Source organism: Arvicanthis niloticus, chromosome 10 (assembly GCF_011762505.2).
Source record: "Arvicanthis niloticus isolate mArvNil1 chromosome 10, mArvNil1.pat.X, whole genome shotgun sequence".
Lineage (NCBI taxonomy): Eukaryota > Metazoa > Chordata > Mammalia > Rodentia > Muridae > Arvicanthis > Arvicanthis niloticus.
This window is the reverse complement of record NC_047667.1, coordinates 46,170,254-46,194,445: the sequence shown is the minus strand read 5'-3', so window position 1 is coordinate 46,194,445 and position 24,192 is coordinate 46,170,254. Positions and strand designations below refer to the sequence as shown.

Here is a 24,192-nt window from a genome sequence, read left to right as displayed (position 1 = left end):
ATAAATTTATATATATATAAATTTTTATACACACACACACACATAAATCAGTCATAGCAGAGCTCTGTACATTAAAAAGTTGTTACTGAAACAAGAATCTTAAATTGCATTTGAAACTATTACCATGACGAGAGGAAAATGAAGGTTGTAGTACTTCAAAGCCCAATCTGAATAGCCCAAACTGACTCTCCATTTCCCACATAGCATCAACCTGACACACTTCAGGAGACTCTAAGGATAACTGTGCTGATACTTTGGTGATATTCAATATCATACATTAGGAGAATAAGGGCAATACAGAATAAAGCATTATCATTTAAAAGTGTTGACAAAAGTTCATTTACTCTTATCAGAACATTTGAATAGCAAATTGAATTTTTCCACTTCAGATTTAAATTTGCACAAATTCTATATAATAAAAACTCATGAATTGGATTCATGCAAGCCAAACACATCACTAAATCAAAAGGGTACTAGACAGGGTAAAAGGAGTAGCAAGCTTCTGAAAAGATGTCTTCTTGAAATACTACTAGCAGAAATTAATAGTTTCTATAGTTTGCAACATACCTACAGAAATTATGGCATATTTAGAATGACAAGCAAGCACTGGAAAATCTTTGGTAATATTATGAATACAGCGCTCATATACAGAAAGGAAAACTAATGCTCCCAAGCGCAACTAAAGAAAAGGATGCAGTTCTAGGCACCAAGGCTGTGATGCTACCTTCCTAGTGCACAAAATGCACTGAAAACTGCTATGACATGTCTTTTCAAAGTTTGTGCAAAAATACAAGTTCACTTACCACAAGCTATATAATCTCCATTGGAAGCAAGGCCTACAAAGTTTTTTTCATTAATATGACCCTTGAAGGAACGCAGACAGTATGGTTTCCCCACATTCCACAGTTTTAGTTGGCTATCTGTTGAGCTGAGATAAACACAAAGAGGAGTAAATTTTAGATTTCATGGTATGAAACTATCACCACTAGTAATTTTAAAAAGCAATCTAGTTTTGTGGTTAGAACTGCGGTGCCACATCCTCATTGGCTCCAGTTTTAACAGTTAAATATGAGATGTGATAATCTATAGAACTAAACCCAACCCTATAAAAACTAAACTCGTTTAATACACTTTCAATAATGCCTGGGTATACAGAAAGCAAGCATTAACGGCAACAATACCACTGTCCCACTATCAATAAATAATGAGAATTTGCCCTGAGAGATGTATTTCATTTCAGGGAATCCCTCATTCTTCTCATTGTGATTTATCTTTCAACTGGTGAGTTAGTAGTAGACATAAATTATTTTCATGCTATCCCCTCCAGATGAGGGTACCGTTAGAAACTACATGATGTAGTTTATTTTGCTGAAAGAATATATAAGTCTAGTTGTTTACCCAAAACAACTTTTTTTTGCATAAAAATCACTGGTAAATTCTACTAGACAAAGGCAATTTTAGGACTGATACTATTTTGCAAACTGCTTTCCTATACTGAATTGCTTGATTATATTTTTGTTAAGGGACTATGTAAATGTATTTATTAAGGATTACATAATTAAATCTTTTTAATTACACTGATCATTGAACAGGACAGTATGATACAGGTTTAACCTACTTTATTAAAGATTAAAAAACTTAGTGCTATTATTAGCCCCATTTTGGAGATGAGAAAACTGAGGTTTAGTAGGTTACAACTGAATACTGCCAAGATCCCAATGGTTTGATTTGAGCACTTGAGGTCTTTTAGAAATGTGCTTTAGGGGTTGGACATCAGAGGTTAAGAACACTGGCTGATCTTCCTTCCAGAGGTTCAATTCCCAGCATCACATCATGGCTCACAACCATCTGTAAGGGATCTGATGCCCTCTTTTGGTGTGCATGATTCATATACATAAACTAAACAAATAAATCTTTAAAAAAGAATTAAAAGAATGTGCTTTAATCTGTTTCATTCCAGTGTTGTGATGAATGTTCTTTTGTGTTTTCACTTACAATGTACCTCATTTTTAGGTTATTTACTGCTTATTACAGTTATTCTAAAGAGGGAATACACTTTAGCTACCACTTAATTTAAGCTTTAATTAATTACCCACATAATTCCCTTGGAAAGCTCAATTATGAATATGTTTTGTCCTCTGTTGTCTTGACAAATCAGCAAACTCTTATCTAGAGCAACTGGTGAGAAGGTGAAGGTATAAAGCAAAATTTAAGGCATTGGTATAAACAAGCTTCTAAGAGATAAGAAACCAAGTGAAAAATAAGAAAGTCCGTAGAGAGAAATATGTGGATTTACTAGATTATAAGATAGATAACCAAAATATGGAACTACTCATATTGTTAGAAAAGTTCTGTAGTTTGATAAGTTGCTTTACATCACTGACATTTCATTACTTAAAAAAAAAAAAGGCAACTAAAAGGTTTTACAAAGGACATTTGCTGAGTATAAGCAGACACACTTAAAAAGTTCTCTTTAAAATAGATTTTACTGATAAACTGGTTTGGGTTATTATAAAAAAATCAAGAAGTCATTTAAAACCAATAATCAGTCTACTACTACATTGAAGGTAGACATATGTAGTAACACACTAGTTTACTTTAATCAAATAAATTATTTTTCTATCACACCAAACATATTGGTTACCTCTAGAAGTAGTAACAGAACTCAAATTTGAAGTTCAAATATTAATTAAATTACAAACATTACTTAAGAGGGACTAACAAAAAGTAATATTCACAAGTAATATAAAAATAAACAAAGTGGATAAGATACATGTATTTCAATGGAAGACAGGCAAATCTGTTGCTATTTGGGAAAGTAATCCAAGGTCCTTCTTTGCATAAACCTACATCATCAATAATGAGACTTCTGTATCAAGCTCACCCTCCAAGGAGAATACTCACGCAGAGACAATTTCTTCACCACTTACAAACTTGGCATAAGATACTGCTTTTCGGTGTCCCTTGAACACCATTATTGGCTGTTTAGTGTTACGAAGATCGTAGTAGTGGACACAGTGATCTAAAATAAAATTAAGAGATAAATGTAGCAAGTGAAGAAAAGGAACGTAAAACAAACAATTTAACTGGATTTGTTGTTTTTATCAGAGCAAGGGGGTGGCTGAGTAAGGGAGATCATCTTCACATTGAAACATTGTTTTGAGGCACTGTTTATGAAAACTACCTCAGAAGAGGTAAGGAATCCAGGAAAGAGATAATAGTATCTTGTTTTAGCTCAACAAAAGCAAGAAGAATATAAAACACAAAAGACAGCAACAGAAACAAAAGAGTAAGAGAAACAGCTAGCTAAGGGTAGGGAAACAAAACAAAACAAAACTAGCTCCAGGTATAAAACTTAGAGTCTAGTACCAATACATGAAGATGCAATACAACATCTGACACAGCCCAAAGGTCAATTCCCAAGCCAGTGCTCATGCAATAAAACTATGGGTGAAGCTGGTATCATAGAGGTGGCTGCCTCTACCACCTCTTACTTGAGCCTGGATAGCACAAAGCAAGACTCCAATCCCCTGAGGCTAAAGAAAAAACACACATCACCAGGCCATTAAAACCTAGAGCTTTTGTATCTTGGAGAAAACCACATTCTAAACACCTTGGTGCTGGGGAGGGATTGGGGGGGGGGGAGGGGGAAGCAGGGGAATGGGGGAGGGATTTGTGGCCAGAGTAAAAAGAATTTGTATTCTGGCCAGCATCACCTGTGGCTGGCTGTCTAAGTCTCTGAGTATACCAATACTAGAGCAGCAGACAGGCCACAACACCATGGTCCTATGTCCAGTCTCTGTTGTGTTGGTTTTATCAGATTGTGGGCTCTAAGGATGACTCATACTGAGATGTCTGTCATTCTGAACCCAATACCTAGCAGAACATGGACAAAGACATTATCACTAGAGATTAAAGAAAGTAGTAGCCAAATTACTGCATAGTTTGTTCATGATCATTGTAGAAGAAAAAAAATCAGTGTCTTATAAGAGGCAACTGGCTGAGGAAAAGGCAGCTGGGCCCACTTTAGCCTCAGGTAGAGGCTTGCATGATAAACCACACTTTCCAGGTACTCTTACTGTTCTCTTGAATAACACATATACAGGTTGGGGGTAGAATCTCTGCTTTTGGGGATTCTCTATAGTACTAAAATAGCAGCACTGACCATACACTCAGAAAAAAACAATGCCTTATTTAAAATATCTGGAAGAGTAAGCATAATCCTTTCATGTACAGACATTACTGGGTGTGAATATACACTAACAACACTCATGGAACTATCATCTAACCAAAATGCATATAAGCTGTCAAAAGAGATGACAAAGGCTTAATAGGTATGACTATTCACACAAAGGGTCTTAAATAGATGCATACAGGCAATTAAAGGACAAAACAACCAAAATAACTATAATTAAAGAAATAAATAGATTCAGTTTGTTGGCATGAGGCTTTTTACATCTTTAAAGCCAAGCATAGTTTAAAACTGGAGAAAAATAAAAACATTCCATACAAATGGAATTTTCAAAAAGAAACTAAGCAGTAGTAACCACACTAATATAAAAGATTTTAAATCATATCAGCAAAAAGGGCAAGGTGGGCTACAATATAAAGGGGCCAAATCAAAGGAAGAGGAATAACTTTTAGTATGAATGCACCCAACATCTGAGCATATACATAAATATGAAAAATATTAATTAATAGGACTGAGAAGAGATTTCAGTAGAGTAATAGAGGAGTTTAAAAGCCTTTTTCCTTAATAGACCATCTGGACAGAAAATCTATAAACAAGAGAATTAAACTATACTCTGGACCAAGTGTGGAACTAAAAATGCATTTATAGCATGTGCCCTCCAACACTAGAAAATATGAGTTCTTTTCTATAACACATGAAGCATTCTCCAATACAGGTAATATGGTAGGCCATGAGAAATCTCCATACATTGTAAAATATTGAATGGTCCAGTATTATTTCCAACTATAAGTTGAATTAACCTGGAAGTCAATAACAAAACTTTGGGCATTATATATATGTAAGTTACCAGCTTATGAACAATCAATGGAATAAAGAATTAAAAGAAAAAATATTCAATTACTCAAAACAAATACAAAGAAAAGCACAATACACGTACACTGACAGAATACGGCAGAAGCAGTAGAAAGAGGAAGCATATAGCAACAAAGGTGCACAGCAGAAAGCCGAGTGATTGAGTGCTGCTCTTCCAGAGGATCCCAGATTGTTTCTCAGCAACACATGGCTCATGACCACCAGTAACTCTAGCTCCAGGAGAGCTGCTGCTCTCTTCAAGTCTTCATGGGCTCACATACACATGGCATATAATCACACAAACATGAATAAAAATAAATCCTTAAAAAAAACCAAAACCCTAGAATATGGGACTGACAAGGTGGAATTAAGGCATTTGCCATCAACACTGACCACCTCATTTTGATCCCTAAAATTAAGGAGGTGAAAAGAATTGATTATGGCAAGTAGTCCTCTGACTTCCACTTGTGTACCTCATATTGCACACACACACACACACGTTGACACAAATTAAGTATATAAAAAGGGGGCAGAAAGGTTTCAGAAAACAACCTATTACTTCCAGACAGAGAAGGAAGGATGACTCAACATACACAGATCAATGACACTGATACTCTATCCAAGAAATGCAGGACTAAAACTTGGATTGTTTCAACAAATGCAGATAAAATACTTGATAAAATTCATCGGGTCTTTATGATAAACCTGAATAAAGAAGGCAGAGAAGAAACATACTTCAACATAATAAATGCCATATGTAGTAAACCAACAGCAGGCACTACCAGGATCAGTAGAAGAGACTACATGTAAATACAGTAGGATAATCAGGGAATCTTTATTCATAGTGTACTTCCATCCTACCAAGATGGTACAGAAGTCACAGAAGCAGGAGCTGCTCACATTGCATGTATATCCATTGAAGCAAAGAGCAACAAATGTATTTATGCTAGTGTGTGCTTTCTCCAGGTACACAACCCAGGATCCTGCCTAAGGAGTAGTCTTTCCCATAGCCAAGATGGTTCTCCTCACATCAATTAGTGTAATTAAGATAATCTTACACAGACATGCCCAGAGGCTCAGCTCCAGGAAACTTATCAGGAATAGGAGCCTAATGTCATCCTTAGTTGGTAGGGTATCTACCTACTGTTCAAGCCACGGTTATTCAAGAAAGACAAATACAACTGTGACTGAGAAAATAAATAAGCATCAAAACATCAACAGAATAAACCTAGACCTAGTGAACTGATTTTGGAAGGTACTGGAAAAAATATTGAATGTGTATTGAAGCAAAATGCAATAAATGAAATTATTTGATTTCAATAGGCTACTTTATAAAAATAGATGTTCTAATAACAGAACAAGAAAAGCTAACTAAACTAAATGAAATGGACATGAAACATAAACACTAGCAAACACAACTCTGCCTCTGGTTTTGTACTGAGGTAGAAACTGCAATGAATTATGTCAAAAGAAGCACAACTAACATTTTATGACTAATGTAAGCTCAAAAACTATAAAAAACAACAATATTTAGTATGAAAAATAAATGTCTATTGGAAAGGCAAACAGCAACAGTTTCTGTCCATATTTTTAAAAAGTAGCAAATATCAGGAAAAAAAAATCACTATTGTATTGGTTGTGGGATTGACTTTGGGGTCATTTGGTCTTATTTTAGTTTCTTTCTTTCTTTCTTTCTTTCTTTCTTTCTTTCTTTCTTTCTTTCTTTCTTTTTTTTTAAATTTAAAAGCCTTAAATGTACTCTAAGCCTCAGATCTTTGTATAACTGGATTGCGTTGGTTGCCAGTTTGTGTGCTGTTGCCTGGATACAGCAGGGTGGTTGGTAATAGAATACAGGACACATGGACCACAGGAAAAAAGGTAGCACAATATAGAGAGTTGGAAGTATTATTTTGCTTAAAATCACAACAAAATTATACAAAAAAAAAAAAAAAAAGAAAGTTGACCAGAGAAATTCCAGACCCTATAGGAAACAAACTATCATATTTAACTTATAAAAACAATCCAAATTAAAAGAAATTCATTGCATGAAATTAAATGGGGAAACATACAACATCAATAATAATGCTTTCAGAACTATCAAATAATTGTAATTCCAACTAATTACTGTTAATTATTTTTACAATACAATAATTTTGCTGATCTGGAAAATGTGAATATTAACCCTTAAATGGAAAAGTAAAGAAGATTAGATTGAAAAAAAAAATCCGAATTTATACCAGGAAGAAATATTTCAAGGTGTGGATATCTAGCATGTACACAGTAAGCATCTGCATGAGAATCCACTGGTGAGAGCCAACTTGTTCAAGATTACATTTCTGGTTAATGTGAAGAGAGAAAATCAACAGGGCATGAGAGACAGATGAAAACAGGAGCACTGATGAGGGTAAGGCTGGAACATGTGTTCTTTTTCGGCACTGTTAATGTGCTCTGTACATGTTGTTAGTTTTTCAGAAACGTTCACAAACTGAATTAAAGTAAAAATTAAAGTGATAAAATAAAAACACAAAAAATTACAAGTAGGGCAAGAATGTGACTTATTCTGAAACTCATGGCTTTCGCACAATGAAAACTGCCACTCTGTGTACAAGTATAAAGCAGAATTACAAAAATGCTTCAAGTAACTCATTGTTATGACTAGAACATCTATCTTTTAAAAATACCTCATTAACATGTACTCTGTGATAAATACTTGGCATGTTTATTCTCCTTCAGTGTTTTATGCATAACAGGAAATGACTAATGTCAAAGAAACTAATAGACTTCTTTAAAAATTCCCTATCCTTTCAGTACAGCTGTTTAATAAACACTATTCTGTTAGTCTCTAAAACATTTAGCAGACAGCCAACAAAAATCCACAAGCCCCTCTCTATGTGATAAAGATAGGTGACAGGGTATCACAGTCAGGAAAAGCAGTAGATGAGAATGATGCACCTCTCAGTATATCATAACTTAACAATGAAAAGAAAACTTACAATTAAAAAAGTAGCCAATTCATTTTCAAATGCACTTTTAGGTATGTTAAAATGAAAATCAAAATAAGATAAATTTACTTTAATTTCTTACCTGCACAGCCAAAAGCCAGATGGTACCTGGAGGAGGGGCTGAACTTCACACAGCACACGTTAGCCTTTGCCTCGATGCTTGCCACAGAATTGTCTAAGTTGGTGGACCACAGCTTCACTAATGAAACAGTGATAAAATAAAAAACAATACACTAAGCAAATGTTTCTGTAAGGAACAAGTGTTACTCAAATATCTTTGTGTCAATATGAAGCATTTTATTGGGACAAAAAAAAAATGAGCTGAATGATAATGTGACAGAACAGTTCTTAAATCTGAGAGCTCACTTTCAATGTTAAAAATCAACAGATATGAACAGTGATTCCACAAAGATAGGTATCAAGGACTCAAAAGACAACAGTACAAAACAGCAGCATTATGGAGCCAGATGGTGGGTCCATAAGAGCACATTCTGATAAAAAACACACATTTCACATGTATGTGATATGTTAAGATTAAAAAAAACACTTCAAAACACTTCAAAACTCCAACTGTGGATAGATCTGCGCTGCTCTCAAACTTTGTCAATGAAGCAGCTTTTTTACATTGGAAAGTAGTCAATGGAGAAATACATAACTGGCCAAACACTGAGAATAAGAATCAGTGCTCAGCACCAACTGGGACATGTATATTAACCCTCCAATGTCTACACCTCAAGTAAGGAATATCTGAGGGTCATCTTAGAAGAGTGACATAGTAAGAGCCAAAAGGCGGGAAGAAGTGCTGCAAAACACCGACTTGTGGACATGGCATGGTATCACAATCACGCGGTTACCTGAACAAAGCCCATATCAGATTAAATTTGCCAAAATTCAGGCACAGATGAGACGAATAGAATAAGTAAGCATTAAAAGTGTGTGGGGGTTTGCTATCCATTTTTACCCATTTTAAAAATCTGTTTCAATGTCTAATCCAGGAACAATTCTCAGATCATGTGTACATAATGATAATTTTACTATTACTTAAAATTTCCTAAGTGACTCAAACATGTATTTGGGGTTGAAAACATAGAAAACTTTAGGACACGTAAAGGTTACTGACAATGTTACCTAAACAGAAGTAACTACAAAGGGTTTCAGCAAAGAGCGCTTCCACAAAAAAGGGTTTCATAATTTATACCTGAAATCTCTGAATAAAAATTATTTGTTACCAAAATATGTAAGCTAGAGATTCATCAGGCTAACAATTTTAAATAGAACAATTTGGTTTGGTTGATGTCTTTTCTAATAAGACAAATATTCACTTAGTTAACACATGTAAAGTTTATACAGTTATTATGTCATTAGTTCCTGTTTCTTGTTTCAGACAGCTATCAATATATAACCATGCTATGATGTCTGTATACTCATTTTGTAACTTGCAATTTAACAAAATAACTTTATTACAGGACAGAGAACTTGCTAAGCACCCACTGTTCTTGTAGAGGACCAACATTTGATTCGACAAAAGAAAAAATGTTTATTTTAAAACAGGCAATCAATGTAAAGACATTTCTCAAGAGAACAAATACAAATGGGAGAGACATGAAAAAAGGCTCAACATGGACCAGAAAAATGCAAATAAAAACAATAATTTGTAATCACCTTACTCCAATAAGAATGATTACTGTTGGCTAGGCTGTGGAGAAAGGGGCTACCATGATCTAGTAATCCCATTACAAGGTATATATCCAAAAAAAAAAAAAGGTAAAATGTGTTTACTGAGAAGTCCACACTCCTATATTTACTGAAACACTATTTATAATTACCAAGATATAGAAATAAGCTATGTGTTTGTCAACTGATGAATGGGTAAAATTATGATACATATATATACATACATATACATATGTGTGTGTGTGTGTCTGTGTGTATAGATATATCTCCCGACATTCTTAAATGAAAAATAAGCTAGGTATAAGGAACCAAGTACTGTGTATTAAAATTAAAAAGTTGGAAGTAAAACGATAGTTAGCATTGGGTAGGTAGGATAAGAAAATGTAAAGGTTTTACCAGTGGGTATTAAGTTATAGTGAGAAAAAAACTAAGAATTTTGTATTGTATATTTCAAAAACTAGAAGGGAGTCTGAATATTTTCATCACAATAAAATAATAATGTATTAGAAGATATGATAGGGTATCTTGAGTTAAATATTACACCCAATGCACACATTTTATAACACCACAAAGTACCCTATGTATATGTACAATTTGTATTCCTTTATGAATCACTTAAAGCACCACCACACTTGTAGATTACACTAAAAGAGGGCTTGGGTAAAGTTACACTCTAGCAAGCCAACAAACATGCGGAACAATTATTGTAATTCCACAATCCCACTAATCATCACAAAAAATCTCTTACAAACAAGTGTTATAACAACAACTGTTATATATCAGAGGTAGTAACAAATAACTATAAGGAAGCATAGAAGTAACCATGAACTAACAGAATGATAGTCAAATTAAAAGTACACCAGGTTTTAAAATGCAATCATAATTATTAGCATTAGGGGATGAATATAGCTAAAAGTCATTATAATTTTAAATATAATTATTAACATTACTCGCGCAAGTCACAGTAATAATAACCACGAGTATAATTTTCACTATGTGAGATTATTAAAAAAAAAAAAGCAGTAGATGCCAAAATGATAAAGATAACTAAAGTTAAAACTATTGTAAAAATCAACTTAGGGCTGATGAAATGGCTCAGAGATTAAGAGTACCTTGGCACTCTTCCAGATGATCCAGGTTCAATCCCTAGCACTCACTCTGCAGTAGCTCACAAGAGCTTGTAACTCCAGTTACACAGGATCTTACACCCTCTTTGGACCTCTGAGAGTACTATACACGTGAGGTGCACTTTCATGGAGGTAAAACACCAATACACAAAAATAAAAGTAAAAAAAAGACTTTAAAACAAACAAAAATCTCAAGCACCAACTTGACTACAGGTACAACTTAGAAAAAGAACTAGAATATATTTTCATGATGACTATAAAGTGAACACGTGTGTCAACTGTGCTTCTCTAAAAGATATATAAGCTCCTAATATAATACTTGTGAGTGCCGCTTGCAGTCTTTAGAAATATGACAATTAGTACTGTAGTCAAGATGAAGCCATACTGACTTAAGATGTCCTCATATACACAAGTAGACTGGTAGACGGAGATACAGAGAGGAAGGCTACATGTAGAAAGCAAGAATGAGGCAATACTGCTATAAGAAACCCAAAGCAAACAACTAATATGATACAAAGCCAACAATAAATTGTTGTTCTTGGAGCTTTCAGAAGGAACATGGCCCATTCAATATCTTTACTTTAGATCTGGTCTCCAGTCTAATGAGCAAAATTTTCTGTTGTTTTAAGCAAGTCAGTTTGTGGTATATTTTCTTACAGCAGCCTTTGAAAACTAAAACAACAGATAAAATGATAAAAAATTAAAATTAACTCAATATTCTAAAGCTATCTCTCCAGAAACCATGTTCCTGTGTCACAGAGATTCTGCATAGAGCCTTACCAACCTAAGACAGGAGTGCATTGCCTTTGATAATGCATATTTCAGGACAGGTAAGGAAGGCATTCTTGTCAAAAAGACCTTAGACAGGCTCAGTCTTGTTAATGAAATAAAAAAGTGCAAGAGGCCGAGAGCCTTTGGGGCTGCTTGGCAAGAAAGAATCTGATATGGGCCAAGGACAAAGAAATGGGCTGCCTGGCAGGAATATGACATTGGCCAAGGACAAGGAAGCAAACTTTAGGCAGGAATCTGACATTGGGCTAAAACAAAGAAGTAATTTCAGGCAGGAATCTAAATCTTAGGCTACAACAAAGAAGTAATTTCAGGCAGGAATTAAATATTAGGTGAAAACAAAGAAGTAATTTCAGGCAGGAATCTAAATTTTAGGTGAGAACAAGGAAGTAGACTTTAGACATGAAAATGACTTTGGGCTAGGACAGGAAGTAGGCTTAGATATTTTGGTCATCCTGATAAGCCCTTAGAAACAGTGATCTCAGGGGTGTTTACAGGACTTTGTTTATTGCCTTGCTTATTCTTTGACTATTTATGTTTATTGTCTTGCTTGTTCCTTGACAACTGCATCTACTGTATTGCTACTTCCTCAACCTAGAACTGACATTAATACTTGTATTCAATTAAAATGTTATAAAAGCAAAAAGGAGGAGGGGAGATGGGACAGGGGGTTTCTTGAGAGGGGAAATGGGGAAGGCATCTGAAATGTAAGTAAATATCCAATAAAAAAATTTGTTAGCACCTGCCAGCACACACACAGCAGGTGCATAAGTTAAGTATCAATCAAAATCAATTTAAGGCTTTTGAGTGGTTAGAATGTCACTCTTTGCCCTTCTAAATTCTAAATAAGACAATTCATGGTGCATTGTATGCTGTAAAACTTTGTCTTCAGAAGCAACTATAATTTTACTTGTTAAAATAATTAAATTGAACATAAAATGTAAAAATACAATTCTGAAATAAATCTAAGTAAACACATCTTTTACAATAAAAATTTAAATTTTAGCCACTTCCTGTAACGCAGCATGCTAAGACTTAAAGAGTCCATTGGAAAGTTTATTATTAATCTCTTCAGACTTTTATAAATTCTGGGGCCAATTATGAATATTAAGATGGATAGTAAAAACTATTTTATTGGTGGTAGGGAATATTCTAGCTATTGCCTAAGACATAGTTTTTCTTAAATATTATGAGATAAATTCTTCCATGTGAGTGTTTTGCTAGAGTTGGTTTTGTATTAGTTTAAGAAAATATTATGTTTTATAAATATATTTTCAGTCAACCACAAATTAAGTTTTACTGTTTAGTATGCTATGAAAAAAACTACTGTGACTTGGAAAATAAAATTCTTAGAATCATTAAAAAAAATAATATGGTACCAGGCAGTGATGGCGCATGCCTTTAATCCCAGCACTTGGAAGGCAAAGGCAGGCGGATTTCTGAGTTCCAAGACAGCCAGGGCTATACAGAGAAACCCTGTTTCAAAAAGTACAAAAAAAAAAAAAAAAAAGAGGTAGACAAAAGGAGTCAGTGAAGTAGAAGATACAGTAGGAATTACTCAATCTAAATAAAAGTAACAAGTAAAAAAAATTAGTGTATATGTCTCATAAAAGAAAACAGAAAGGTAAGGTGTATAAAAAATAAATTTCTGATTTATGAATATTCAATGGAGTAGTTCTCTGAAGACTAATAGGCATAAAAATGATACTATAGTTTGGGCCATGGTGGTGCAGGCCTTTAATTCCATTACTCAAAGCAGGTGGACCTCTCTGAGTTTATGACCATCCTGGTCCAATACAAGGTAAGTTCCAGGGCAACCAGGGATACACAGAGAAACTCTGTCAGGGGAGTGGGGGGGTTGGGGGGAGTGGCACAATGTATTAATAAAGGGGACAATTCACCAACATGTACCAACCTTCAATTGGTTCATGCCCTTATGATGACAGTTTCAAAACAAATGAGGGCATACAGCTTTACTTTATGTATATGGACTTAATTAAAATTTTGATATTTATCTTATTAAATCATTTGTAGGTGTATATATGGGCCTGTGTGTGTGTGTGTGTGTGTGTACATACACACAACAAATGCATACAGGAGCCTGTGGAGACCAGAAGGTGGTGTCATATCCTCTGAAACTGAAGTAAATGGTTGTGAACTGTCAAAAAGATGCTGAGAAACAAACAGTCCTCTGCAAAAGAAGCCAGTACTCTTTAATTGTTGGGTCATCTCTCTACCTCTCAATTATATTTCAATCAATATCACTTATGTATTTGCTTTTAAATAACCAGGCAGAACCATTCAACCTTATATACTCTTGAATTGCCCAGCTTCTGCCCTAACATGCACAGGGGTTAACAACAAAGTATGTACCTCAGGATTGCTTTATAGTCTCTTACAGAAAGAGCCACTGACAAACTACCCTCCTGGTCAATTATTGTAGTTTGTCTTGATATATGTGTGATAAGACTCTTTGACACAATGAAAATTGAAGTTAGCACTGCAAGCAATTCACTGAATCATTACTAACAAAGAAAAAAAAAAAAAAGAACTCTTCCAGCAATTATAGCCATTTCTTTGAGTAATTAGAGGGGACATACATTTTTCACCTATCTACTTTTTGTTCAGATTCATTTTTAAAATGTGAATGGAGTGTGTGTGTGTAGGGGGGGAGCACATACTTATGTGTGTTGGGGGGCGTACATATTAACATGTGAGATGTGAGTACAGGTGCCTTGGGAGGCCAATCATTAGAGTCCCTGGTATTGGAAACTGAAATGTGCTCTTAACCGCTATGCTCTTTCTCCAGAGATCATGTACCTGTGTCACTTCAAAGATATACTTTTATATTGACCCTTACATAAATAAAAACCCACAGTTTTCAGGAAAAATATGAAAGAAAAAATATTGCATATAACATATGTCTCTCTCTCTGTATATGTGTATGTATGTGTGTGTGTATATATATATATATATATATATAAATAATTAGAGTTCCATGTTTCTATCTCTATCTCATAACCCATAAAATAAGGAGACCAAGAAGAAGAAAAAAAGAATCATCAGCCTATACTACCAAGTGTGCTCTAAATGACACTTACTGAACTCTTTATAGGAGCCAAAATAGAAATTCTTCTCAATGCCCTTGATATATCTACAAAGATAGTTCACAAACTGAACCATGAAGTGAGTCAAAACAAATTTAAAGAAATTAAAATTATGTAAGTGTTTTGTACCTGTATTGTTATAAGTCAAATTTCTGAAAATTTTAAGTGTGAAAATTTTAAAACATATTTTAAAATGGTCCATAGCTAAACAACATATAAGTTGAAACAAAAAACAAATGTTAATGCTTAAATTATAGGATTACAACAGTGCTTAGAAGAAAGTATTTGAAGCAAGCAAAGAGGGGATGAAAATATCTACAAATAACTGCAATATAGAAATATTAATGAACAAAACTCTGTGAAGTCTAAATAGCTTCCCTATGAATGCCCATGAATGTAGAATAGTTACTTTTGTTAAGTGCTTCTATATTATTCAATGGAGAAAGAATAATCTTTATTAAGGACATTAGAAATTCAGGACATTCATGTGTAAAAACAAAGTTGTACCCTTAAACCACATACAAATTAAAATGGATCAAAGACACCCATGTTAGACTTACTACAAAAGAAAAAAAAGGTGAAAAGTGTCATAACAATGAAATTGGCAGTGATTTTTTTTCAAATATGCTAAAGGCATATACAACAAAATGAAAAAAAATTAAACTGGACTTTGTACTAGTTACAACAACAATGTAGCCAATTTTATCAACAGTGTAAAAGGGCAACCCATAGGCGAGGAGAACTCAACCACGGTTAACACTGAGAATGTAGACATAACTCTTCATTTCAAGCTAAAACACAGAAAAATAATGAAAAAAATCTGATTTTAAATGGGGATGGGGGATTGGACATATACTTCTACAAAGACACATGTATAGCTAAAATACACATATATTAAAAAAGATGTTCAGTATCAATGAACAATAGAGAACCAAAGAAAAGTTAATTATCCCTTTATGTTCCCTTTTATTATTTACATATTTTTAAAAAGCAGAAGGCATGAGGGCAGACAGGTAGGCAAAGAAAATAAGAGAAGGGAAGAAAAGGGTGTGGTAGGAATAAAGCAAAGGGGAGGGGAAATGCAGACAGACAGCTGGGCAGGTAGGCAGACACATCAAGTCTAAAAGGCTAAAGAATTAGAAAGTGTAACAAAGATGTAGAGAAAGCAGAACAGTCATGCACTATAACCATTATACATTAAATCTTAAATGTTATAAGTTCCATAAAAAATATGCAGATAGTTCAAGAAAAAAGGAAACTACAAATTACCATATGAAAGAACAATTTCACCTCTAAAAATAACTAAAAGTAACTAAATGAATATATATTTGCACATGCATTCGCATGATGGAAATACCACCCACAACAGTCAAATGGGGGTCTTTAGACTATATTTTGAATACAACTACTGTTTGAATTAGTTAACAATTTCTAGAGTACTTAATTTTTATTTCCCTCTAAAATATTTTGAGAGTTGCTCCATCTGAATCTGTTTATAGTTTACTAGTATGTAACATTACAGGTCACAAACACACACTCAAAAAAGAGGAGTACGCTTGATTTTTAAAGTAAGGTAATCTCTTCATACCCTGCTGTAACAGGATAGGAAAATTAGCAGAAATTAACAAATATTAAGATAAGCAAAGAGAAGTAGAAAAGATTGCTTATTCTGCCAAAATATATACATATAAACCTGCCTTGGAAATATTACAACACTATGAGGCTTTAGAATATATTAAATATTCAATATAATTTCAGGTGTAGAAATTTCTAAATTCTTGAGGGAATAAAGTTTACTAGACGATATATCTAAAACGTTTGGTTAAAAGATGACAGCAGGGGTTGGACACATGACTCAGTAGTTAATAATGTTAACAGCAGTTAAATCCACACTATATATAATTATGAGGAGTAAAGCTCTGACCCCAGTACCATGTTAGTGCACCTGTAATTCCAACTGAGGGATCTGACACCTTCTTCCGGCTTCTGTATATACACATGCATATGCACTCCATCAGAGGCATATAGGCATACAGACATATACAAACTCATACAAACATACAAAGAAATTAAGTATTTTTAGAAAGATGACAGCAAATCAGTTGGCAGTGTGTGGCACAAATACAAAAACATTACTGTGAAAATATTGTGGATTCACTTTTCCTTCACTCAAAAGGAAAAACAGATTTCTCACTCAATACTTTTTGATTCACAAAGAACTTGCATGAGTTTCAATAAACAATTTGAACAGCTGCATTAAATAGAGTTTAAGAAGTGGGATCTTCTAAGGGAAAAGAGGAATGAATAGTACCTTTTGCATCATCAGAACCTGAAGCCAGAAGTTTAGGATCCATCAGATTAAAGTCAACACTCCAACACCTCTTTTCATGCTCCTTGATATAGAAGAGAGAGAAAAAGAAGAAGGGGGCAAAACAATTTAATGATATGGGGTGGTGAAACAAACTCCAATCAAATAAAAAGCAAAGATAGTGAAAGCAAGCCTCATATTTACTTCTGTAAATGTATTTGATACATTCTAAAAATAAAGTAGAGAAATCTTTGGAAAAGCACTTGGTACAACCACTTAAGTATAAAAATATTAGATAGTGGTTAGAAATTTTTACTTATAATGCATATACATACTTTAAATTGCTAAGAAAACAAAAAAAATAATTTTTAAATATATATTCAATATATATATTTACCTGATAGACCTTTGATCTCTGTCCTGTGAATCCATCCCATAGTATAACAGTGCCTTCGTAATCACTGCTGGCTAGCAGGTTCTTATGGTAACTACTCCAACTGATACAGCTAAATGAAAAAAAAGCAGCTAAAACTTTAAGATGTAAATAGTAACATTGGGGCAAAATGAATTTCAGAGTGTTCAGGAAGATGAACATTCTTCAAAGTGGTTTCTATCAGTTTACAATAATTCAGAAAGAGACATTAGAAATATCTAGATCTTTTAATTGATAGTAAACCATCAAATGCTGAAGTTTATCATTTTTTACTCAGATCACACTGTGTATGACAGATAGAGCTGAGAGTTGCTACTGATCACCTCTCCTACACATGAAAGGGTAACTGTTAATGACAAAGCCCAGGTGACTCAGAGAATGGTACAACAGAATGAGCTCCTATATGCAGCTGTGCCAAACCATGAAGCTAAACTAATGAGTTAGAACTGGATTTCGGTTTTAACATTCAAAAGGTCTTGACCAATGCAATCTATATTTGAATTCCAATTAAAATCATGCAACAGATTTAAATAATTTTAGCTATTCCATAAAAGTCTGCATCTAAAGCAGTAAGCTATTGTTGAGACATACACAGTTAAATCATGCACAGTAAAATGTGTGGATTACTGAATAAAGCACTAAGAAAACAGTTAGTATCCAAGAATGTATTTCACTCTCCATTGTATTTATGGCAAATTTAGGGATTGGGAGGGGATCATCTACGTTTTAAAATAAACTCAGTTTTCCATTACGGATCCAGACAAACCTGCACTCTAATTTCAGATCTGTCATTTAATAGCTGCAGCTCTGGTTAACTTAGCGTATTTCATAACTGGTGGAAAAAACCTGGACAACTCTGTTAGTTGTGCATAGATATTGGTCTTTTCAGCCCTGTAGGTTTTGGCCTTAAGCAATTTCAGGCATTTACTGGAATGTGCCATAAAGTACTATGCATTTGCACACTTAAAACTAATTACATTTTCCTTTATGGTGACAATCACTATTAATACCACAATGAACCAAGTACTCTGCTGAGTTTATTATTGTAACGTTTTAAAAGTACAATGTTATACAACTAACCTTACTGTAGTGTCTATATGCTATAAATAGTACAAAGGGATTAAGAGCACAGACTGTATATAGAATTAAACTCCCTCAGTCTGCACCCCTCCACGTTAGCCAGATCATCCCGGGCAAGCTATATACTTCTGGTTTTAGTGCAATCAACTGTAAGTGTGCATAATAATAGTAACCATGATAGAGAACTGTTAAAGCACTTAAGACAATGTCTAACACAGAAGAATTTAATAAATTCATTTTTGCAATATATTCTCTACTTAGGAGTATAATAAATTCTCAAGTATGATGCCACTACAAATGGGCAGGCTCTTAAACTGCTGTGCATGAATTAGGAAATAAAAATGAACATGATACTAGTTTATCACTAATATTAGAACATACATATAAACACATATACCTTGTGTTTATGTTGATATGGGGTGATATTAAGTTGAATTCAACTTAATATCAAATGTCTCAGAATCCAAAACAGTTAGAGCACCAAGTCTGCTGGCTATGTACACAAACTGTTTCATACAAAGTATCCTCTATATATACAATCAAAGCATGCTCTTTGAATGAGTCAGATTCTCATGAAAAATAAAATAAAATAATGTCATACTTATCACGAATATGAACAGCTATGAATATACTATGTGTGCCAAGAAAAGAAGAGAAATACCTGATTTTGGAATTGCAGGTCATTTCATTCTCAGGGTAATGAATATCCACTGCATCCTGGATGACTGTGCCATATTCATAGACTTTAATCTTCTTTGTAACTCCAGCAATTGCAAAATAGTCACAATCCCGGTCAAATTCAATACTAAAGCAGAGTAAGAGCATACGTGTTATCTGTGAGACTATGTATCCAACCCTGTTATATTATCTATAGCAAATTTTACCTTTTTTTTCCTATTTCCCCAGTGCTGAAGCTTGAACGTAGGGCATGTATGTGTACTAGACAAGTGTGACACCCCTGAGCTGTGTCCCCAGCTGGCATTCTCTCCTTTTACAGAGCTTCTATTTCTACAGAGAAGACAGCTTCTTCAAGTATCTTCAAGTCTCACTAGACCACATGTTTACAAATAAGTCATCAAGACACTGAATTACAAGAGTCAGAACCCTGTATATATCTCTAACTTTTGTTCCTAGACACCTGGCCTGTTTTTCAGTTTAACTTTAATAACCATATTACATTCTAGTATGGAAACCTATAGTTTGAAATATTTAATAGTTTGAAATATGAGTGACCAAAAAAATTATCAATAAATATTTCATAAATCTTGTCATTACTCTTTCAAGACACTTATTTTAATAAATAAAGCAGTATACAAGAAGAATTACTGAAGCAATTGGTGGTGAAAACGGGACAGAATATTCACAAAAAGAGGAACTTAGTTATCATTACTTTACCTCAAGTCAATTCCCTATACCCCAAAAACTATCTCTTTGAATTATAGAATGTCAATGCATATTCCTTATTGCACAGAGAACAATATAAAAAATCCTCTCCTCCCTTTAGAGGATTTAGGGAATCCTCTCCACTCTTGTAACTTCTTTGAAATACAAATCTCAAAATAAGCTACTTCAGTGCAAAATAAAAGATCTTATTCACTTTTGTAGAATTTAACCTGCAGCCTCCATACACTTATCATATAGGCCAGCAATCTAAATTGCCTAATGCAGGTTAGAGTTGAAATGAACTTCGATCTTCAATACTTCTCAATATAAATTAATTGTTCTCCTAGAGAAATTCTCACTGATCTATAATCACTAATTCTCTTAACTACCATATGAGAAAGATATTGCTATTATCAACATTTTAGAATAATGAGGGTTGCCGGGCGGTGGTGGCGCACGCCTTTAATCCCAGCACTTGGGAGGCAGAGGCAGGCGGATTTCTGAGTTCGAGGCCAGCCTGGTCTACAGAGTGAGTTCCAGGACAGCCAGGGCTACACAGAGAAACCCTGTCTCGAAAAAACCAAGAAAAAAAAAAAAAAAAGAATAATGAGGGTTAAGGTGAAGTGAGCTACTCAAAGGTAGCTGGCTTTTAAGTGGTTTGAAATGATACTTAATTATCAGGTAGTCTGGTTTCAGAGATCATGCTAGTAATTAGCGTGTGTGCGTGCACACACACCACACATACACACACATACACACACATACACACACATACACACACACACACACACACACACACACACACACCCCACTGATGGAGAAGTGGTACTTGTACTGGTGAGTTTTATGTCAAATTAACCCTAGCAGTTACTTTGACAAAAAGAATCTCAACTGACAATATGGCCTCACGAGATTGGCCTGTAGGCAAGCCTGAAATGCATTTTTTTTTTTTTAACTGATTGATGTGAGAGGGCTCACATAGTGGTTCTCAGTGCACTAAGAAAGCAGGCTGAGCAAGCTATGGAGAGCAAGACTGTAAACAGCACTTCTCCAAGGCCCCTGCATCAGTTCTGGCCCCCAGGTTCCTGCCATGTCTGTGTTCCTGTCTTGACTTCCCCTTAGTAATAGACTGTGCTGTGGAACTATGAATGGAAATAAATCCTTTCCTCCCCATGTTGCTTTTGGTTATTTATCACAGAAGAGAAAGCATGACTAAGACTGCTAGAATTGAAATCTGGTCTTTAACTGAGGTGATTTAGTAATGCCTAGTAACTCAAGTAAGAATCAGTTATATAATCCTTGAATACATTCCCTCTATTTATAAACAGGTACTACTAAGAAATCAAAATTACTCTAAAGTACAAGTGAAAGTACGGAATTAATAGGCAAATGACTAACTAGTTTTTAATATAAAAAGTTTAAGCACTAGCCTGTTAACTTAAAAATACTGCAGGGAAAACTGACTAAACATCCTAAACAATGACCTGTGTAGTCTTTGTTGATAACTAGCTTTATATATCATTTTCCTAGCAGCCACACCATTATTTAGGTTTTTTACCTTACTCGTGACTGTTGAAAAATCAGAATTTTGTTTTGGTCCTGTTGTTTTCTTCATTTGGGTTATTTAACAAGCATTTTGGGGAGTAAGACGATAATTCATGTCTATAAATCTTAGTGCTCAGAGGCTGAGGCAGGAGGATTCTAACTTTGAGGCTGCTCTGGGAGACACAGATAGATTCTTTCACAACAAAACAAACTCAAACCATGCCAACACAAGACAAATTATATTGGAAACAAAGCCCTAACATTGTAATAATAATAATTTTTTAAAAACCACACAAACCAACAAACACTGGTATACATCCCTCAGTAAGTCCTGACATGGCTAGTGTCATCTGGGAAGAAGAAACAGCAATCTGCACAATGTCTTCATCTGACTGGTGTATAGGCAAGTCTGTGAAGCATCTTCTTAATGTGTCTGGTTGAGTGTAGGTCTCAGACTACTTTAGGCAGTGAGCAAGCACATAGGCAGCATTCCTCCACAGTCCTACTTCACCTTGTACTCTAATTAAGGTCCTTGGTTTTCCTCAATGAAAGACTGAAATATTAGCTTTGACTTATTTGAAAACTATTTTCTCCCAATATTGCTGTTGGTTGTGGTGCTTATCACAGAACTAAGAAACAAGTAGGTATTAACTTCCTAATATCTGACAAATCAGACTTCAAGCCAAAACTAGTCAGAAGAGATAGATACATGTATTTAAATCAGATAACCACAGATATAAAGAAACTAGTACGGAGGAGGAGGATTCAAGTGAATGAGAACAGACTGCAGGTGGTACAGACAGGGCAGAGATTACTGAAACAGACAAGGTTAAATGAGACAGGGATAAGAGAGCAGTGTAGAAGACAGTATGAAAGCAAGAACAGTGGTGGTTTAAATGAGGAATGGTGCTTTAAATGAGGAGTGGTGCTACTGGGAAAAATTTAGGAGACTACTCCTTGGTGGAGGAAATAGATCACTAGGAACAGGTTTTGAATTTTCATAGTATCTCCCTACTTCCAGTTTATTCTCTGTGCTTTACACTTGTAGCATGTGAACTCTTTTTCTGCTCCTGTTGCCATTGTCTCTCCAACCATGATAAACTTTATCATCCTAGAAGTGTAAGCCAAAATAAACTTTTTGTAAGTTGCCTTGCTTATAGTGTTTTATCATAGTAAAACAAGAAGTTCCTAAAATATAATGACTAACATGAATGAAAAGACAGTTGAAAATGCCAAGTGGAAACCTACATATGCAAATATATTTAAAAATTTTTAATTGAAATTGCCCTACAAGAGGAAGTAGGAAAAACGTCATTCCTAGACACCACAGACTCAAATAACAAGCCAAGTGTCAAATATGGATTACCTCTTTTCAAGTTTTTGCTCATGGGGTCCTACAGAACTCCCACCATCACCCTGAAACATTGCAAGATATTTCAACTGCTCTTGGTTCCAGAACTTGTAAACTCCATTGGTAAATATGGAAGATAACATATACTGGAATTAATAGACATGGAGAAAGCAAACCAGTACTGACACAGACGCTTCGGCTAGCTTTCATAGTCATGGTGGTTTCAATAGAAATGGGTCCCATAGACTTATGTGTTAAAAATGCTTGGCCCATAGAAGTGACATTAGTAAGAGATGTGGCCTTGTTAGACACCTATGTTACTGTGGAGGTGGGCTTTGATGTCTCATATGCTCAAGCCAGTCCTACTGTCACCTTCTGATGTCTTTGGTCAAGATATACAACTCTTGGGTCCTTCTCCAACACCACCATGTCTGCCTGCATGCCACCATGTTTTCTGCTATATCAGTAATGGACTAAACCTCTAAATAAGCCAGCCCAATTAAATGTTTTCCTTTGTAAGAGTTGCCATGACCATGCTGTCTTCATAGCAATAAAACCCTAAAACAAGAGTAGCAGGAGGTTTTATGCAGACTATTGGGGGGAGGGTCAATAATCTTAAAGCCCCCTTATGTCCCCACCCCCGCTGTAAACTTTACCAGCTCCAATGATGACTGGTATGACCAGAATATCCTCACTGGTGCAATAGTGCTAAGAATAGTATGAGCAGGCAATGACATTCTCAGCAGTTTTAAAGTCCCAAAAGGTATGACTGACTAGGTCACTGACCTGAGGGGAAACTCCAAAACTAAGTTCTTATTCTTATATCCATAGATTAGTGTATCTGTCAACCATCATCAAAGTCTGTTTGTCCTGTGCCCCTACAGATGGGAATAAGTACAGAGACTCACAATTGATCAACCTGTAGAACATAAGAGTGTGAAGTGTTCAACTCTAATGCCATACCCATATCAGACTTCCTCCTCAGCAAGGCTCAAAAATCACCATGAAAGAGGGACAGAAACACTGTAAGAGCCGGGGGATATCTATAACAAAACAGCATCTGCCAGACAGAGCAGTGCAATGCACACACATACAGCTGTGAGGACAGAATGCAGAATATTTGCACAAGATCAATGGGCCAGCTCCTGGGAAGGAAGAACTGGTTTTCTTTAGCTTATAACCTCTCAGAAGCTACCTATGCTTCACTAATTAGCTCTACAACAAAGTACATAGAGATACTGCTGTGTGGACTTGGTGGGTTTGTTTTTCAAAATAAAATAAAACCTCATGAAGTTGGGAAAGAAAAGTGGTAGAGAGAAACGGGAAGAATTGCAGGTGAAAAAGATAAA

At 34.9% G+C, this 24,192-nt stretch overlaps 1 protein-coding gene across 5 annotated transcripts in view; it reads right to left on the bottom strand.

Moving 5' to 3' along the window:
- Positions 1-24,192, bottom strand: part of Cop1 (COP1 E3 ubiquitin ligase) — a 104,712-nt gene that overhangs the window by 16,865 nt on the left and 63,655 nt on the right. For all 5 annotated transcript variants that reach the window (XM_034513169.2, XM_034513170.2, XM_076941442.1 and 2 more), the window contains 6 exons: positions 19,226-19,369; positions 17,449-17,557; positions 17,055-17,136; positions 8,129-8,245; positions 2,905-3,022; positions 804-928 (listed from right to left, as the gene is read on the bottom strand). In XM_034513169.2, the coding sequence (XP_034369060.1) occupies positions 804-928; positions 2,905-3,022; positions 8,129-8,245; positions 17,055-17,136; positions 17,449-17,557; positions 19,226-19,369 (695 nt within the window). The remainder of the gene's footprint in view (positions 1-803; positions 929-2,904; positions 3,023-8,128; positions 8,246-17,054; positions 17,137-17,448; positions 17,558-19,225; positions 19,370-24,192) is intronic.